This window comes from Lathamus discolor, chromosome 1 (genome assembly GCF_037157495.1).
Source record: "Lathamus discolor isolate bLatDis1 chromosome 1, bLatDis1.hap1, whole genome shotgun sequence".
NCBI classification, from domain to species: domain Eukaryota; kingdom Metazoa; phylum Chordata; class Aves; order Psittaciformes; family Psittacidae; genus Lathamus; species Lathamus discolor.
In genome coordinates this window covers 59371506-59390926 of record NC_088884.1, presented here as the reverse complement: position 1 = coordinate 59390926, position 19421 = coordinate 59371506, and the positions used below count along the sequence as shown (strand labels likewise).

The window sequence follows — 19421 nt, the reverse complement described above, 5'->3', positions numbered from 1 at the left end:
AATTTTTAACAGAAGGATTTACCTCTGCCTCTCTGTATCAAAGGCTGTAGCTGACATATTGTTTTTTTCTGTTGTATTTATCTGGAATATACATTTTGCTTTTAGTAAAGCATGTTAAGTTTCAGTGAATTATGGCAGGTAATTGGTTCACTGCTGCTGCTTTGTGTCTCCACAAGACTACCACTTTCTATTTCTTTTCCTCTCTCCCTTTTGCAAGTTTTTGTTGCTTTAGGTGGTTACAGTGCTCAGACATGAAAAAAAACAAAACCACCCCCAAAACAAAAATCAAATACACAAAACAATATTTTCCTTGTTCTGAGTTTTAACAGGACTTAAATATTTTAAAAAGGAAAAAATCATGACATTCATATACTACATTATATTTGTATTCTTTTTCCCAGCTCTTGGGTCAGAAACATTCTTTAGAGTAAAAGAATACTTTTCCAATTAAGGTTAGTCTGGCTTTCTACATATGATACACTTTTAAAGGGTAGAAAAATACACATTCTGGAGATAATAATAAAAATGTAAACTTTTTTGTATGTATAAGGAGGACTCTAATTGTGTATTTCTAAATGCAGATTTGTTTTCCTGTAAGACTGCTGATTTATTTTCTGAGGCTGTAGCATGAATTCAGACATAAAAAAAGTCAAAGTAGCACGTGTTCCTGACTCCTATTTATCTTTGAGAATCCCAGCCACTAGTGGCATTTTTCATCCTTGTGAAATGCATTTTTAGTACAAATAATGTTAAAAATAAAAATGACACAATAAAGCTTTCATGTGGCTGTTTATAGGCTAGAAAGATACTGAGAAACTGTGAGTGGAAAGCATTCTGAAATATTTACTAAGAGTTTTTCCTCTAACACTTATTAGGTACTGGCACATAAATCTGGCTGAAATCAATACTTAATATGTTCTTTCTGCCCTAGTGTCTTGCGTGGTGGTCAAGGCATATGAAATACGCAGATGATCAGAAGGCACAATATTCTTAAAGCATTTTTTAAAGGGTCACTAATAATGTTGTAGATAAAACCATTAATTCTGCCTTATTAAAATTTGCATGATAAAAAGAGTTGGATGATGTGCAGGGAATGATGCACCTTATCAGAATTTTCTTTTTACATGTGCCTTTTCTTCTTTTAAGCCACCATGATGCTTGTCCTTTAGTGTGTCAATTTAATGTTATTCCTGCAGGTTCTAGAAAACATTCACATGAATAGTGCAGAGCATTATTGACAGTAATTATCCCAAAATCTGTGTTTATTTGGATACATACTTAGGACCAGTTCTGTTTGAATGTTATAACAATTTGGAAAAAACTAGGGGAAAAAAATAAAATGTAACCAAAAAAACCTGGAACAAGATCAGTTAACCTTGTGTTGCATATTTCAGTACAGAGTAGATTTTAATTCTAGGATATAATCCAGAATCTACTGAAGTTGGGGGAAGGATGGTCATTCATTTTTACTGTGCTTTTGAGCAGGCTTTTACACCTTTGCTTGGCCTCTGGCTGGAGTATGTGCTTGATGGACATTTGGCTGCATTTGCCCTATTGCAAGTTCAGAAAGTTAAAGGATTTCAAGGGAACTGTGGATTTGTGGGGGAGGTGAGATGGAGATTTGTTTGCAATTTGCTACCTTTACGCAAAGTAGTGAGTCTGCTCTCTGAGAGCGTTCACACAGGGTGTTAATGTGGAGTAGCTGTCAAAGCACGTGGTAGCATACTGAAGCTTTGACTTCTCCACTTGGGCAACCTTGAAATAAAAGTCAAGAAGCTGTAGATGGATACAAAAGCAGATTGTGGGAGTGTAGAAAATGATGAGAAAACTCCACTAGTTATGAATATCAAGGTCAAAGTATGCCAGCTGTCCAGTCATTGTTGAGATTTTTGTGAGCAAAACAGTAGATACTAAACTTAAGGAGGACATGAAGATAGCTTTGAAGTATTGAAGGGTTGCGTCTCCCACACATGAGAAAGGGTAAAGGACAAGAAACTGATTTCAAGCTGCAACAAAGAGTGATAAATGACAGTGGTTTTGACAGACTGAGCTACAGTTCAACCCTTAAATAATGTATCGGAGGCAAAAGTTTTTCTGTGTTCATTAGCACTTGAACAGTCTTGCTTGCTCCTTCAGAACTGCAAAAAGATGAAGCGGAAGATACACAGTCAGAACAGGAAGAAACATTTATGCCTCCAGCACTTGAGGATCCTGAGCTAAATATCAATCACCCCTACTATGATGTTGCAAGACATGGCATCATCCAGTTAGCAGGTATGTTTGGAAAATACTGTGACTTTACCTTACTACATCCCTTATCACATTTTTCTTACTGTATTCCTCAAGGTGATGCATAGGAATCATATTGCCTTCAGCCTTCATCCTGAAAAGCAGCTGAAAAATAATGTATGAACTCAGTGCTTTTCTATGGATGAATTATGAGCTAAATATTTGGGCTTGATCTTGCTTTAAAATATAACTATAGCAATATATTCTAAGGCCTAGCTGTGGCTGTAACAGATCTGTACTTTATTTGTGATAAGCTGTTTTATTTTCTGAATAACTTAAAATGTTGTATAGTCACATTTAATCATTTTCTAGTCTGCCCTGAAAAGGGTGTGCAACCAAAGAGATACAGGTTACTGTATAAAAACTAACAAAAGGCAGAAAGAAAACTGTTGACATAAGTGTTCACTGCATTCATCATCTGACTTTCTGTTGTGACATGGAGAGAAGCTATGGGTACATAGCATGTTTGACTATTGGATCATTCAATGTTTACAGTTATTTAGTTTTAAAACAGTTTGGCAGTATATAAGACATGTTTATGATATAAAAGCACTTCTTTACAGTATGCATAGCCTATTTTTTTCCTTTGGGCTTATTTTTGGCACCAATGTACTTGTTAAATTAGTAGCATTAATAATCACAATCCTGAACGAAAGAAATCGATACAATTGGGAAACAAATAGCAGTATTTAACGCAATTCATCCTAATGAAGTCTAGGATTGTGCTGTGCTTGCTGTTTGCACCTCATACTTCAGTGAGCCTAGGTTATGATTTTTCGTGAAAATTATGAGCTCAGGTTATACATAGGTACCTTCTTGAATTCAAGCTGTAAACAGGATGTTACCCAGGTGAATATCAACTTTAGCAAAACCTCTAGTGAGGTATGGGTGACTAGGGGAGCGAAACCTCTGGCAATTTGGCTTCTGACTTACAGTGGGAAGAGAATTTTACCCATAGTAACTTCTGTTTTGGAAGCTTGTTATACACAGATGATAATTACCTTTCCCTTCTTCAAAACTAACCGTCCCACCTAAGACTCAAATTCATAAACAAGGGAGTAACAGATTCACGGTCTTGTGGTACAAAAGCTACTACCTGCTAACTCACTATGATGTTTCTCACTCAAGCATCAGTTTTGGGATGGGGGAAATACCAAGATATAGAAGTTATACTGAAACCCTTGAAATCACACTGACAAAGTGTGAAATACATGTGTTAACTGCCACACTGGATACACCAAAGTCTCTCTAACTGTCCACGTAAGAATCTCTTCCATCTGCTGTATTGCACAGTGCAACATAATCTTTAAAAGAGATTCAAGCCTTTTTTTTTTTCTCTTGCTAGTATGTTCAGTATCAAATTGTGATGCGCCATGTATTTACTGCTTCAGTTTTAGCCATGCACAACTATTTTCTAAATGTTTGTTGTTGCTCCTCATTCTTCACTCACTTAAAGCTGCTGTGGAAGTCATAAGCATTTGTTATTTGGTGGTGTTAATCCTAAAGGGTCGTTTAATGTTTATTTTCATTGGAGGAGCCATCATGATTTGTGCTGCTATGGGCAGAACTAGCAGGTAACGAGCTGAAACCCCAGAGTCTGTGCTTAGACAAAGCTCCTCTTCTCCATCCCTTAGACTGAGGAAAAAGGGGACAAGTTGGCAATCTTAGTAAGTTCTCCTTGACTGATTTATAAGATATTCCCTTTATTTAAAAATAAATGAGTGAAAGTTTATCTATTACCAGGTCAGACAAAACATGTAAGTTTTGTATCCTCAGGACCCCATCATTTGACTTGGAAGAGTTAAAATTGTGGGGGATATTTTGGAATGAGAAGAATGAAATACACTGGAGCAGTCCTTAAATATTCATGCTTTTACTGCTGGTAAAACAGAGAACATGAGGTAGAGAGAATTATAACCAGCCTGCCCTTTCCTGAGTAGTCCCACCTGGCTTCATCTCCTGTATACACCTTATGCCTGTGTTAGGAATGTGCTTCAGTATGGTGGAGTGAAAGCCACAGTGTTTTTTTAAGAGAACTACCTGTACCTTCAGTAGTTTCATCTTGGAACTTGCTCTGTATCAGTGTTTGCTTGAAATAAAGTCCAAATATAAGCTATGCTCCTGGCTTAAATTTGCCAGAACAAATGGGGGTATTCACAAGATGAATACCAAGAGGCTGAAATGTTGGATTATCTCTGATGATTTTGTCCTCAATACTGCATTCTCTTGCAGGGAAGTAAGTCCCCTAGCCACTGTTTTTTCTCAAAAAAGAGTGACTTTTGCTGCCATTTCACTCAGAAATATATGATGAGGTTTTGCAAATCTACTGGACAGCTTAAATGCCATAGACCAGAAGCATGCTCCAGACAGCAGTCTGCACTCTCTAAAGCAGCTCTGATGATGGGATGTAAAAGGAGAGCACAGAGGTGTGCATAAGAATGCAGATCATGGGGAAGGTGAAATATGATCTGAATATGCTTCACCTCCACAAAATGAGGCCTCCCTATCCCCAGTGTGAACTGGCATGGAGTCAAGTTTGAATGTTGTCTGGATTTAGATTCAAGTGAGGGAAGGATGAACTCTTCAGATCTCCTTTACACCTTGGAAGAAACCAGTCTCATTTGAAACAGATAATTTTAAATTATTTGTACCTACTTTATAATGGTTTTAATCTCTTTGAATAAGACAAAGTATAATTTCAGTATAATAATGGCTATTTTTAAGCAATTCTGAAAGCTGTTCCTTTACTTTTAATGCTGTGATTGAAAGACAATGAGATTTTTTTTTTTTAATCAATTGAAGAAAAAGAATGAATTTAGGTGAAAATATTTGCAGTAATTTATCCACCTCTTACAGTTATCTGTTTTCCACTGTTGAGTTACAAAAAAATCTAAAATTTATCCTCGCTTCTCACAAATTAGAGTGATTTATAGCTGCTTTTCATAACAATAGTTTTGACTGTATGCAAAGGAGATTTTTTAAGTTCTATTCAACCAGTGTGAAAATACAATTAAATAAGAATAGAGGACATTTTTAAAAGATGTAAGCTTTAATAACTGTTTATTAATTACAGACTGATTTATGTCACAAATACCAATGTGCAACTGGCGAAGCATATGTAAATGGAACAGTGCTACAGTGCTGGTTCTTTATATTTCTATTTTGAAGGAGGAATTTCAATCTGTTACTTTAAAAGAAACTTAAGATTGGGTTTTTTTTGTGGCAAAAAGGATGGGACATAGAAGTATATGTGGTGCATCATGTTTCCTTATTTTCTGTTGCTTGCTTTCTTCTGAATGTTTGGAGCTAAAAACCAGTGCAGAAATAATGGAAAAAGTACATTTTCCAGAGAGGCTGGATGTTATCTGCTTCCATCTAAAAATGTTTGGTGACTTTAGACTATGGAATAAAATAAGTTAATAAAAAACTACATTTTTGAACTGAAAGGAAAACATCAAGGAGCAAAGCTGAAATTGCACTTCTTTCTTTGCTTGGTCCCCTGTAGATGTGAGGCATCTTTAACTTGTGAGTAAGTCTAAGTAGTAGGAAAATGAGGTTTTTGTGGGATAAAAACACAAATCTGTGTTGATTTAAAATTGTCATGCTTCCAGTTACACTCTCCTTTGAATGTGCGAATAACTGCCAATCTCCTCTTTACCCTTCAAACTGCACTTCCACGTATTTGGGTAAAAAAATCTATTCTCAAAGTCATGGGTTTCAAACTATGTCAGACTGGGAAGCAAATGCTCCGTCAAATGCAATGGGCATTTCCCAGAGTGCTCATCCACCACCCTTCTAATGGAGGGCACGGGAAGCCTCCTTCTTTTTTGATGAGCACTTCACATGTCATGTTAAAATTTCATGTTTTTTAAAATGTTATTGATACCTGTGAAGAAAGAACAGCCTCTTTGCTTTTGTTAGCTGCCATCACTAATTGGAAGCTGGTGCTGTGTTATATAGTTTTTAATGAAATTGAAGTTCGTGGTCACCTTTTCTGGTTTGCTCTTATTGCTTGTGCAGCACTTGGTGGTGGGAGAACAAGGTGCTCTGTTCTGCTTGTAATTTGAGAAAGTTTCTTTGCCTCTCATTTTTCCCATTTTTTGAAACTATGCAATTATGTTTATTTATGTTCTAAGTGTGTATCTGCAGTCTTTTATAAAGGTGGTTATCTTTTTCTGACTTTTGATTCAAGCAGTCAAATTTGACCACCAGTAGCAGTTAATGGCTCATTTAGTACTCTAACTGGAGATCTTTCTTAGATTTATTTTGCTGATAAAAATTATTGTCTCTGACAATATTCTACAGTGCATTGTAACAGCAATTTTTTCACACATAAGACATGATTTAGAGAACAAACTTTTATTAGTGTTTTAATTTAATTTTAGTACATCATTCGTATTAATGCATTTCACAGTATAATGCCTTTATAACTATTCTGAGAATATCAAATGAGACACTTTAAAGTAACTTCAGGAAATAAATTATGGTCTGTTTAAGAACAATACATAGACATACCTGAGTACATACAATTGTAATGTTGTGCATATTCTTCCTTTAGTGGTGCTCAAGCATCTTACTTAACCCTGGAGCCAGAATTTATTTTTTATGCGAAACAGGCCTTGTGGGATGAAAAACCACCTTTGAGAGAATAAAAATAAGCAGTCAGTTGAAAAAAAAAGAATAGGAAGAAAAAAACAGCCAGCAGAGAAAGCTATGTTTTGGAAGTCCAAAATATAGGACTATTGTGATAATTATAAAAATTTAACCTGAGTTAAATCTTTAAAGGATGTTAAAGCAAATATCAAAAGGTTCTTTGGTCGTATAAATAAAAAAAAGAAGTGATTTTCTGTGAAATAAGAGTGGGATGGCTATCAGACATAAACCAGCTATATCTGGCAAACTAAATTAATACTTCATCTTGGTTTTCAGTAAAGACAACGATTTTGGTATTATTAGGAAATCTTTTTAAGTCCTGTATGTGATGCTCATCTGCAATTTGTTATTGAACTCTTGCCACCTGTGTTTAGGAAAGATGCATTTACATTGGAGCAGGGTAGAGAATAACAATGTCAGGGAAGAGGTAGATGGTCTAACTTGTTTCTGAGCAGTAAAATTAAGGCTGGGAGGGGATATGATTATTGTCCAGAGTCCCCTTTGGGATGGTAAATAGTGCTGAAAGAGAAGTGCTACTTCAGCTGAGTGATGTCATTGTCACATGAACAAATTTGTACAATTTTGCAGTAACTTTTAGACTGGAATTGTGAAACCAGGTTGCTAGTGGTAAAAGCAGTGAGCAAAATGAGACAGGAGCAGAAAGAACCAACTAATTTTTTAGATAGAGCTCAACAAATCAATGGAAGAGTTATGTGGTGCAGTTCCTGGTGATAACACATGCTTGGAATTAATAACGCAGAATGAAATTATACCAAGAATGTCAAATATTAACTCAGAGTAAACACTTTCTGGGGTGTTTATTGCTTTTAAGGCAATGATATCTTTCATATAGACATATGTTAAAATCTTAACCTCCCAGTCTTCAATGCCAATTTACTTTCAGTATGAGCACTTGGCTTTCCAGAGAGTCAAACTTGGGTGTGGGGTGGGCATGGTACAAACACCAGCCTTTTCTATACAGGCAATGTGGGTGAAGCTGTCAGGAGTCAAAAAGTAAATGAACTGAAGTGCAGCAATATATGCTTTGTCAGAGGAGCTATAGGTCACTTAAGGTCAGTTAAGGATATTCAGATTAGGAAAAGCATACTTGTATGCCTTGCTTGTGTTTTAAATGTGGTCTGAATGTAGCAGTGCTTCTGGAAGACAGTATCTAAGAAAGCTTGAGTTGGATTTTAAAAAAAAAAAGTCTAGCTCAGAAATGTGACAAAGCAGATGCCCCAAGTGCTTGTAGGCAGAGTGGTTTTCTGATGGATTTCAGAAATAAAAGTGAAAACCGGTCACTTACAAGACTGCTAGAGAAAGAAAACCTGTTATATTCCACAAATGAATGCTGCAGGAAGGTTTAAGTTTCTCCTGTCAGGAGTTAAGCACCACCAACCACCTTTGAACATGACTTTCTCCGCTTAGCTTCATCATTTTCCCAGCAGCTACTTCATTTCATTGCAGTGGTGGCCAAATTGCTTTCTCTAGGCAATGCGATTTGACAGTGAAGTTTTGCCATATGTTTTGAGTAATGATAGGCGATAGAAGTAGCTTGTATCAGAAGATATAAGGCATTCTTCAGATCAGTGAGGTTGTACTGCATAAGTAAATGAGTGTTGTCTTTACTAATTGCTTTGTTCACTAGGTGATGACAATTCCGGAAGGAAGGTGATTACCTTCAGTTGCTGCCGTATGCCCCCCTCCCATCAGCTCAATCACACTAGATTACTGGAGTAAGTTTCTCTCAATCTCCTGTGTGGACTACTTTGCATTTTATATGTGAACTCCTGTTAACATGTTTCCAGGTGAATGAGGTTTCAGGCAGGAGAAGCAGGAGTCAAGGAGTGAAATGAAAATAGGGTGTAAGACCTACTAGTGTTAATATTAAGTGAATGAAATGTAGATGAAACTGCCAGAGTTACTTCACGTGGAATCTTGACCAGCAGAAGCAATTCACTGTGTACTGAAATTAACTCATAGTCTTGATTTTTTTTAAATGAATTCTGATTATATTTTTAAAATTGAATTTATGATGAAAATCAAAGAAAAAGCAATTTTAGTATTTTAGTGTTCCATACATATATTCTCATGAATGGCAATGTTTGCCTTAATTTGTTATACTTACTGTCCTAACTCACTCGGCAAGAGGGTTGTTTACTTATTTACATCTGAGTCATTTTCCTTTTTTATAAAGATCTGCATTATGTACAGTTTATTATGCTTAACTGTTTCATATGTGTCTCACTTTGTAATGTTTGGGGTTTTTGTGTTAGAAGAGGTTGTAAATATGTAAAATTACAACATTCTCCCTTATGCAGTTGCTGAAGCAAGGTATCGGGACATGTTTTAGCCTTGTAGTTTGTCACTACATGGAGATCTGTTCTGCCATTAGAGTCCTGTCCTCTTTAAGCATTTACAATTATTTGGACATCTTGTGCAGCCTCCATTGCCAAAATATTTGAGCAACTTTCAGCTGTCAGTACCCTCCATCATTGGAAAGGACAGAAATACTGTTATATTTTCAGAAATAAAAACGGATTAGAAAACAGGTTACTCAAGAAATGTGTTTGAGACCATGCTCTTCACTTTTATGCTCTTCACAGCTAGGGTATTTCCACAGTGTTAAGCCAAAGTTTCCTGTGTAGCATAGAGGGAATGTTAGCCCCTAGGAGGAAGAGCTGTTCCAGTCAGCTTCTCACCTGGAGGAGCTACCTGCAGTGATTAATAGGAAATGCTGAAGAAATGAGTGTGAGAAACCACATTTCTACCAAGTGTTCCTCAGTTCTGTGAGGAAACACCTCAATGAAACTAGCGTTTCCAGCTCTTATGATTTTCTGGACTTAAACACTTACATGTTTTCCCATATCTGAGCTGACATCAAATTGACTTGGAAAGTCTGTGCTGAGAGAGAACCAAAAGCAGGTGTCTGAATGTGAAGCTAGCAATACAACTATCAAATTACCTGTTTTCAAGTAGTTAGACCCAGATGTTGAATTCTGAGAAAAAAGCTGCAGAGTAGGCCCAGATTGGTAGGTATTTAGTGATAAAATCACTAAAAGAATTGATTTGGTAAAGCTTTTGTAATGTCCCTGCAATTCTGTTACAGCCTTGGAACAAGTAATTGTACAAAAATACTGGTTATTTTATACCCACAGAACTCTCACAAGTACAGGCTTTCTGGATGCAATGTGCCAAGGAATTTACATGCTGTAAAATAAAACATCAGGCACTTCACATGTAAGAATATATATTTAGATACATTTTAATTTCAAACTCTTCTTTAAAAAGTCTTGAATGACTGTTACTACTACTTCTTCTATTAAAATACCATTAATACTCAAGTTGGGGATCAAACCGGCATTATATTAATTGCAGTGGCAGTCTTTGTCCCAGGCTATTTGCAGGCTAAGATTTACAGTATGCTGAGTGAATAAGCAGATATATGTGACCGTGGGAGTGCAGTGTAAGAGCTGGAGTTACGATCTTTTCTGTGCAAAGCTGGATAGCCACAGCGGCCTTGATACTTGCAGGTAGCTGCAGCCTAATAAATGGCACATGGTACTAAGTATTTTATTGAATGAAAATCACTTACATACAATTAAGAGCAATAGCTGGGGCTCGACCACAGAATAATAAGCTAGAGAAAGTTGAAATCTAATAGAGCAAGAAGTGAAGCCAGATTGTACTCCTCCATCATTGCTTTATTTGAATCATTGAGCTGTGTGATAGGCCATACAATATTCTCAATTGTAAGAGAAAGGGAAGAGAAAAGCATCTAAAACTATACCATAAAAGAATGAACACACAGAAATCTGCTTATAAAGCATGCAGCATTATTTCAAGATGGAAATAAGTATTGTAGTGCTTTAAATTAGTTTTAAGGGAAATGATGTATGAACACAGTCTCCATCACACAAACAAGAGAAAGGCAAATATGTGCAATAAAACAGTTTAGAGTAACAAGTTGCAATCAGTAATTAGGTCTAATGGATTTTTCAAGAATTTAGAGAGTTTTAAATTGAAAGGACACCCCAAGATTTCATAGAATCATAGAAACATTTTGGTTGAAAGGGGCCTTAAAAATCACTTGGTTCCAATCTCCCTGCCATGGGCAGGGACACCTTTTGGCCTGGCCTAGAACAGTGCCAGGGATGGGGCAGACACAACTCCTCTGGGCAACCTGTGCCAATATCTCACCATCCTCAAAGTAAAGAATTTCTTCCTAATCTAAATCTCCCCTCTGTCAGTTTAAAGCCATTCCCCTTTGTCCTGTCACTACATATCCTTATAAAAAGTCCCTCTCCAGATTTTTTGTAGGCCATGGCAGGCTGCTGTAAGGTCTCCCCAGAGCCTTCTGTTCTTCAGGCTGAACAACCCCAACTCAAGATCTTAACCTGTCTTCACAGGAGACAGATTTATTTTTTATTTATTGTTTTAAAAAGTCAAAAATTACATTGTTTGCTTGGCTAAAAGGAAGGAATTTACAAAGACAAGAAGAAAACAAAATAAAGTTGCTGACAGTTAAAATGCATATTTTTAAAAATTTCTTTTAAAATTCAGTCCCACATTTTCTTCATCTTCTAGTGATTCAAGAGCACCATAGTTTTTGTAACTATACACATTCTTTCATGTTTCAGGCTTTGCAGTGATGTAGAATTATTGGCAACATTGCCACTAGAGCAAGAGGAACTTGTCAGATAAATACATTGAAACATATACAAATTTGCAGTCACTAGTGTTCTGTGCAAAAATAGCACATTTTCTTTCTCAGTTACTGCTTTAAAAATCTCACCCAGTAAACTGTCTTAAAACTAAAATGTTATCTTTCTCCTCAGGTACTTAAAGTATACTCTGGACCAGTACGTAGAAAATGATTATACAGTTGTCTACTTTCACTATGGCCTGAAAAGTGTGAATAAGCCATCTCTGAAATGGTTACAAACAGCCTACAAAGAATTTGACAGGAAGTATGTCCACAAAATATTTGGCTTACTCTTTGGGTTGTGTAATGTCTGTAACTAACTTCCATGAAGGACGCAGATCTTTCCTCATCCGTCCACAACTAACCGAGTTCATTTTGCCATTGCAAATTCTTACAATGATATATGTGCAGTTGGTTCTCTTGTGTCTTCTGTGCAGCACTAAGGAATGGCCGGAGTGCCTTGGTGGTTACGCAAAAGTATAAAAAGCTTTGGGAACAAAACCAAGAGCTGTTGCCTTTTCAGTGCACTGTTTAACAAGATACCTGTGGCACTTTGTTGATCATCATTCTTGATTATCTCACAGCTGTGTCTGAACCTTTGATCATCCCAAGGCTACGTGTGTACAAAACCAGGAAAGATAAGTTTCTAACAGTCCATCTCTCACAGTCCTTGCAGCATTTGTTGGTTGTTACCTGTAAAGCCCCAGAGGGACAGCTGTGCTTGTATATGCCTGACCTTTGGAACAGCAATGACTATGGCTCATAACTTCATGGGTTAGTTGGTTAGGGTGAGTTGAGGCCAAAGCTTCTAGGTAGATAGAATCTAAAGTTCTGATGCTTATTCTCTGAAAGCGCACGCTTACCAACAAAGCAGAAAGTTCCAATTGAGATTAGTTAGTCTTTTATGTGTTTGAAAGTTGTTACTTGTTTGCAAGTTGGCCTCAAGAAGGCAACATGACTGAAAGTAAAAATATAGTTATTTCCTGTTAGTAAGAGTGTATGTGTGTGTGTGTGTGTGCATGTGTATGTTGGGGGAGATGGATCATAAATGCCTGTTTCTTCCAATTTGGGAGCTGAAACAAGAAGCAGATCTCAAAAAAAGATACTTTGAAAAAGATTATTGGGTATTTCTAGACTAGACTGGGAATAGGGCCAGTGAAATACCAAACCTTACTTTGGAAATTGAAGTTGAGATGAGAACAACACCTCTGGTTAGTTTAGTGACAGAGCTCAGACTTTCGTGAATGTCACCCAATAACCTCCTAATACTCTAAAACCCTGCAAGCAAGAAGATGAGGTTGTGCTTAGCAGCTCTCAGAGCAGCAGTGGGAAGCTGTCATCTGAAGCCTCAAACTGCTTTCAAGAGATACTGCTCTCCACTCAGCAACAGACCAAAAAAAGCTTATTTTTGCTTGCAGGTTTCTGAATATTGTTAGTACCATCTATCTTGTTTTTTTGGGACTGTGTAAGGGAGAAGAAAGGCAAAAGTTCTCTTACATTTTGTCTTTAACAAGAGATTTGGACTACAATACTGTTTTTTTAACTGTGCATTGACAATTTCTGAAAATAAAACATTGTACCATTTGCCTTCTGAGGGAATCCCAGGTCAAATTTACAGTTGCTGTATGGGGAGAGGTAGTACAAGGGCAGTATCTTCTTTGTTGCCTTTTGCAATGCCTACAGGTGGACAGTATGACTGTCATTTATGCCAGACATCTCTTCATTCCCCCACCATGGCCCAGGTAGCAGCAGGACCAAAGAGAAACAGAGAAGCTCAGGTAGCCAGGCAAAACCATATACCCATCATTTTGTTCACATTTGGAACGCCTTAGCATACTGTCATTGAGAAGCTCAAAGCAACATTCATAACCCAGCATGTGTGTTAAATATACTAGCCAGAGGAAAAAAAACCAAACCCAAAAGTAGCACCTTTCAGACTTCTTCCCTGTGTATGTTTTGGAGTCAAAGGAAAAAGAGGACAGAGAAGAGTACCAAGGGTGATAGTGATTAGTTAGCATCATGAAAGCAGATGTTCAATGGGAACAGTTTCAAAAGAATAGATCTTGCTTTGAAGGTTTACAGGAGAGGCTTAGTAAAGTCTTTTGGACATTCAGTTGTAATCTAGGAAATAGCAATGACTTATGCCCATTGCTTCAATATACAGAACAAACTTAAAACAGAAACGTCAGTAAAACTATTCAGGAGTTTTCCCTGTTAGTTTTTATTGTTGATTCTGGGTTCTTGTTCACAGTGGTGCCAAATGCACAGGGGTAATTATTCGCTTGTGTATGATAGTAGCTTTGTGAAAAAGTTGCTTTTGTCATTCAAAGATGCATGGGCCCAATTAAAACCCAAAGCGAAGAACCATTGTAATTGATGTCTTAGTCCCTTTTCCCTCTTTCATCATAACCTGTTAAAAGAGGGTTTTTCTTAGGAGTTCACAATCATTGTTTCATAACAGCAAGTGGTGAATACTTCGGGGAGCAAACTTAGCAAAGTAAGCAACAGTTTATGTATAAAAGCAGGATATTTCATTATGTGTTTCTTAATTTCATTTTGCAATAGTATTGAATAAGAGCAAAGTGATTTTGTGCAGCCTGGTTTCCATTTTAGTTCCAGACTTACAGAATCTATGGTTTATGTGTATATGACAGTGTAGAATCAAGCAAAGATACAGTGAAGAAAGGGTTTTGTTTCATACAAAGGGGACCATTCAGCACAGTACAGCATGGAGTTGGCTTCACCTCTAGTAATTATAAACAAAACCAAGACAAAGGTAGTGGTAAAAATAGAAGGTTAGGTGTAAATTTTACATCTGAAAGTTTAGAAATCTTCTCCAACCTGAAACTCCTGTAAGTAGGAGATAAAAGGAGATGAAGTAATTGTAGATTCTTCATTCTCTTCTTAATATTTTCTTTTTCCCCACTTCTGCACCCTTGGTATTAAATCTATGAGACAGCAGACATTGTTTAGGAATGTAGTAGTGTTACCTTGGCCTACTATTGTATCACCAATACTGACCATTTTTTTAAACTCGGGGAGGGGGGCTTCATTTTACGTTCAATTTCTTCTGAATTAGGTCTTTTTAATGTATTTGCAAAGAATGCTGTATAATGTTCTTGTAATAATACCTCCCATTCAGTTGTAGCTATTAATTTCTGCCATCTATGATACTCAACAGTCTTCTAACAGTTTCATTTTCTTTTCCTAGGTATAAGAAAAACCTTAAAGCACTCTATGTTGTACATCCAACCAACTTCATAAAAATTCTGTGGAATATCTTTAAACCTCTTATAAGGTACTTGGCAGTTTATTCAACACATTTTCCAGTTTAGTTTAAGGTGGTTTGTTCTCCAAGTTGCTTTTAAAAAGCCTTGAAGTAAAATATGTCACATAACAGCACAATACCCATTTAAACTGTCTCAAATTAATGAGTAAGGTGAGCTTAAGCTTGGGTGTGAATAATAGGGTAGAGTTCCTTTAATTCTAAGAAAGGGGAGGCTCAATTCATAGTAGTATTACTGGTGTGTTAAAGTAAATAATACTTTAAAACGTAGTTATTCTGTGGACCATGAATGACTTTTTTGTCCTGTTTGACAGCACTTAGCACAATAGAACTGGGTCCATGACAGGTTACAAGGTAGTATGGTAAAGCAGATAATAAATCAGACTTTCAGTCTGATCTCAAGTGCTGAGATGAATAGGAATGATACTGCTTGTGTGTTCAAAGTTAATGGATAAGTCCTGAAGTGCCTACAGGGATTTGAGACTAAAGGTATAATAGTGAAGGTGAATGTATTTTACTGGTGCATTTATTCCTTTGCATTCTAAAAGTTGATAATACCTACAAGGAACTGGCAACAATGGGCAGATATTTCTAAGCGATAAGGTGGTTGGGCTTTCCTAGTTTCTGCTCCTCAACTTCTGTAATTTCAAAAGTAGTTCTATTTTGCAGATGAATGTTCTCAGGGCTGGAGGACAAAACCAGCATTTTCTGAGAAGCCATAATGAACCAACTAATAATGCCCATACAGTAGCTTGCAAATAATTCAGTTTCTGACTGGTAGAAAACTAGTTAATTAGAAAGGGAAAGTTTCATTTCTAGACTGATCAGAGCATGTAAAAAACGTGTGAAAAGAAAAAAGTAATTACAGCTAAAAATCATGCAGAATATGCTGCTCTTGAAATGAGAAGACTAACGATAGATGTTTATTTTAACTGGCACTAAAATAAATGCCAGAGATCCAGGACATAAAACAACAGTTAGGAAAGTGTGACAGAAGCAGTATGTCCACTAGGTGATGGTGCCTCAGGAATGGGGATAGATATTTTTTTTGTTACTGGTTTGTGACGGGTATGGAGAGCTTTCTAGAGGGGGGGAAAAAAAATACAAAAAATAAAGACCAGAAAATCTCTTGATAGAGTTTAAAACACTCAGGTGAAACCAACTTATTCTCAGAGGCACCTGAGAGCTCCTTAAGGTATTGCTCCAGGCAAGAAGTTCTAGGACACTTAACAGTTTTCAATCTGAGTCTATTACTGCACTCAGTGGAGTCACAGTTGGACAACAGCTGTGCTGTTTGACTTGGAGTAGTAATTGGCTGCTAGCTCTTACAAAAGAAAAGTTTACAGGTTCCTGTTCCAAATACTTGTTTTCCCTGGATCTTACTATGTCTCTGTAAATAAGATGAATACTTTTTTTTTCTCAGAACAGCACGATACACTGGCAATTAAATCCTTATTTACATGTAATGTGAAAATGGACGAACGTGATAAGCTTAAGCATTTATATCTAGTATAGAAAATTCAGACCAGGCTTATCATCTTAGGGCATCCTCAAACAGGGCAGCGCCATCTTGACCTTCTGAACACCCTACTTTCATTAGGATGGCTGCTCCTGTTTTACCAGTGTGTACCTGGACACTTGCTCTGAGTCTAATTTAGTAACACTATTGTTAAAATATGTGACCACTGGAACTGACAAAATAATTGAAAGTAAGTAAATTCTGAAAAGGTCCATAAGCCAGAAGGCAGGAATTAGCTGAAGCTAGAAAAAAACACCTCTTTACTCCTTAAAATAGTTTAATTGTCAAATGCTCACGTGTAAAGAGGTGCTTTGGGTTGCCTTAACTGTGGGTTTGTCAAATAAGGGAAAATGGGAGGATATAATTTTAAAACTGAAGTGTGAAATTGTCCTTGTACAATTTGCCTAAATTATACTTATTGAAAACTAAAACTTATGAGCAGTGTTAATTTACTAGGATGGTTCAATTTAAAATTTGTTCACAGTACCTTTTCTTTCCAGCCTAACATAATCTTATTCTAGCAGATCATGCTTTTATTTAAGTGTCAATATTAAAGTTCTCAAAAAAAAAAAAAATCTACTGGACATTGTTTTTCCAAGTTGGTTTTTTTTTTGTTGGTTTTTTTTTTGGATTTTTTTTGTTTGTTTGTTGGGGGGGGGGGTGTTTCCTATAAGAGCACATTTCTATGTATGGGCTAAAAGAAGACACCCACCTGTTATAAAAGGAATATAATATACATTTAGGTCAATGTGGTGGTGATGTGGCCTTTTCAAGGCACAGCAATAATTCCTAAATGCCCACAATTTAGTTACAAATTATGTGTATCTGTAGCATGCCCTGTATTGCCAGAGGCGATTAGCTGAGAGTTAGCTGAGAATGTTAGCCTGTGGATTAGGTAGGATGTTGAAATTGCCTGCTATTTTTGAATAAAAGAAATACTGAAGAGCTCTGAAGTTGTACACCCGCAGCCTGATGCCCATCAGTCCCAAAATCGCTTGCCTGGCAGCAAAATTTAGCTCATATCAAATAAAACCTAAAGCGCTAAAAGTGACTTAACACTTGTACCATCTCCCACTAGAGGGAGTGTGTGTATGTGTATTTGACAATCCAGGGATAAATCAGTGCGAGAGAATTTTGTTCCAATTTTACTGTCAAAATAAGTTGAGGAAAGTATACTTTTTATCATAAATACCTGTTATTTTGCTTGACACTTCATTACAGAGCAGATGTTTTGTGTTGTGGAAAAATACGAAATTATTTCAGGCCATCTGTATAAATGTGTCACTAAGACTTGTTTGAACACCTCATTCAGTAAAGTAGTATAATCTGTCCGAAAGTCAAAACCTAACTAGTGATATTTGGTGTTTCAAATTTGGAAGTCTGTTTTGAGCAAGTCATAGAAAAACCTCATTATTCAGGATGTTTCCTAGAAGCTATCTATTCCTTCTCAAAATGGATAAAGCTGCTCAAGGATGTACACTATCCAGGCTGTGAAAATCTTTTCTGTCACTTGCTACTTTATAGTTTGTGTCTACAGCCCAATTATTTTGTCTTTTGGTGGGAGGAATGCCTAAATAACACATTTTGTTCTGTTGGCCGTGTAACATTTTCTCCAAAGTCAATGGGTTTTTAGTGAGCTTTCTAATGCTGTGTGAAACCTGGTTTTCAGCGGCATTTAGAGTACTGTTTTTCATATCTATGCAAATCAAAAAACATTCAGATGGAAGTCAGTTATTTTTCTTCAAATCAGACTCTCAGGCGTGCACTGTATATGTTTGATCATATGAAATGAAATACATCTTGCATCTCCTGCTGCTTCAATTACAGTCTAATTTTTGAGTTGCATCAGCACTTACATTTTTGTAATAGAAACTAAACCCTTCATAAATGTTCCTCCCATGCTGATTTGTATACTTCTTTGTGATTTTTGGGGTTTTTTTTAGCCATAAGTTTGGGAAGAAAATCACCTACTTGAACTATCTAAGTGACCTCAGGGAGCATCTCAAATATGACCAGTTAAATATCCCTCCAGAAGTCATCCGGTATGTGATAAGTTTAAAATACGTTGTTTCACCTTCTCTCAAGTAGAGTTTTATCTTGTTCACTGTATTTCAAGAATCTAATCCTAGTTCTTCAGTGATTAAAAGTCTAATTTACCTGTTTGTGCTTGGTTAGATTTAATTCTAAAAGCTGCATTGCCATCAGAGATCTGCTGATGTGTGTCAGGTGTTTAGAGAAGAAATGTTATATAGTTTTCTACAGATTTGGGATATCTCCATCTCAGCTGTGAAACATTTTCTTTGTATAATTGCAGCTTCTGTATGAGTGTTGGTGAAACCAATCCATGTGTCAGTACTGCTTAAGAGTGTCATGTGATGTTCATGGGCAAAAGTGTAATCCTGGCCCTTTTGCTTGCATATTGTAACAGATTAAGTGACTTCCTTTTGCTAAGAGCATTCCCAGTCAGCAAAGTGTTGATTGACTTTAAGCTATATGGATACATCTACTGTCAGTGGATCTATTACTTTTATACTGTGCATGTGTGTGCATTACGGAGAAGTATTAGATACGGAGCAGGAGAGAAAGAAAAATGCATAGGGCTGGAATTGTCAAGTGCCAGTATTAGTATCAATAACAGTCTTTTCGACACAGTGATTTACATGGCAATGCTTTGATGTACTGACAGGAAGTGATTTTATGTCACTGCTGAATGAAAGTAACTGGAAGCTTTGATTATGACTGCTATTGATGCCTGGTGGGTTTTTACACACCTTTTGTGTAAATATGGAATAACAGAAAATATGTTACAGCTCTAAGGTTATAAATTGGATTGCATGCTTGCCAAAGAAAGGGGAGTTGTATTTTGAGTAGCAGATAAGTTTGGACTTTGCTGTTGAATTGTAATACATTCTATTTTTTTTGACACATTTATTACTGTGCTCCATTTGCTGAAGCAAAAGAGCTTTTCT

At 36.6% G+C, this 19421-nt stretch overlaps 1 protein-coding gene across 2 annotated transcripts in view; it reads left to right on the top strand.

Annotated features, from left to right (window-relative positions):
- Positions 1-19421, top strand: part of ARHGAP8 (Rho GTPase activating protein 8) — a 77437-nt gene that overhangs the window by 22006 nt on the left and 36010 nt on the right. For both annotated transcript variants that reach the window (XM_065672915.1, XM_065672923.1), the window contains exons 3-7: positions 2137-2274; positions 8591-8678; positions 11781-11912; positions 14859-14945; positions 18396-18494. In XM_065672915.1, coding sequence (XP_065528987.1) covers positions 2137-2274; positions 8591-8678; positions 11781-11912; positions 14859-14945; positions 18396-18494 — 544 coding nt within the window. The remainder of the gene's footprint in view (positions 1-2136; positions 2275-8590; positions 8679-11780; positions 11913-14858; positions 14946-18395; positions 18495-19421) is intronic.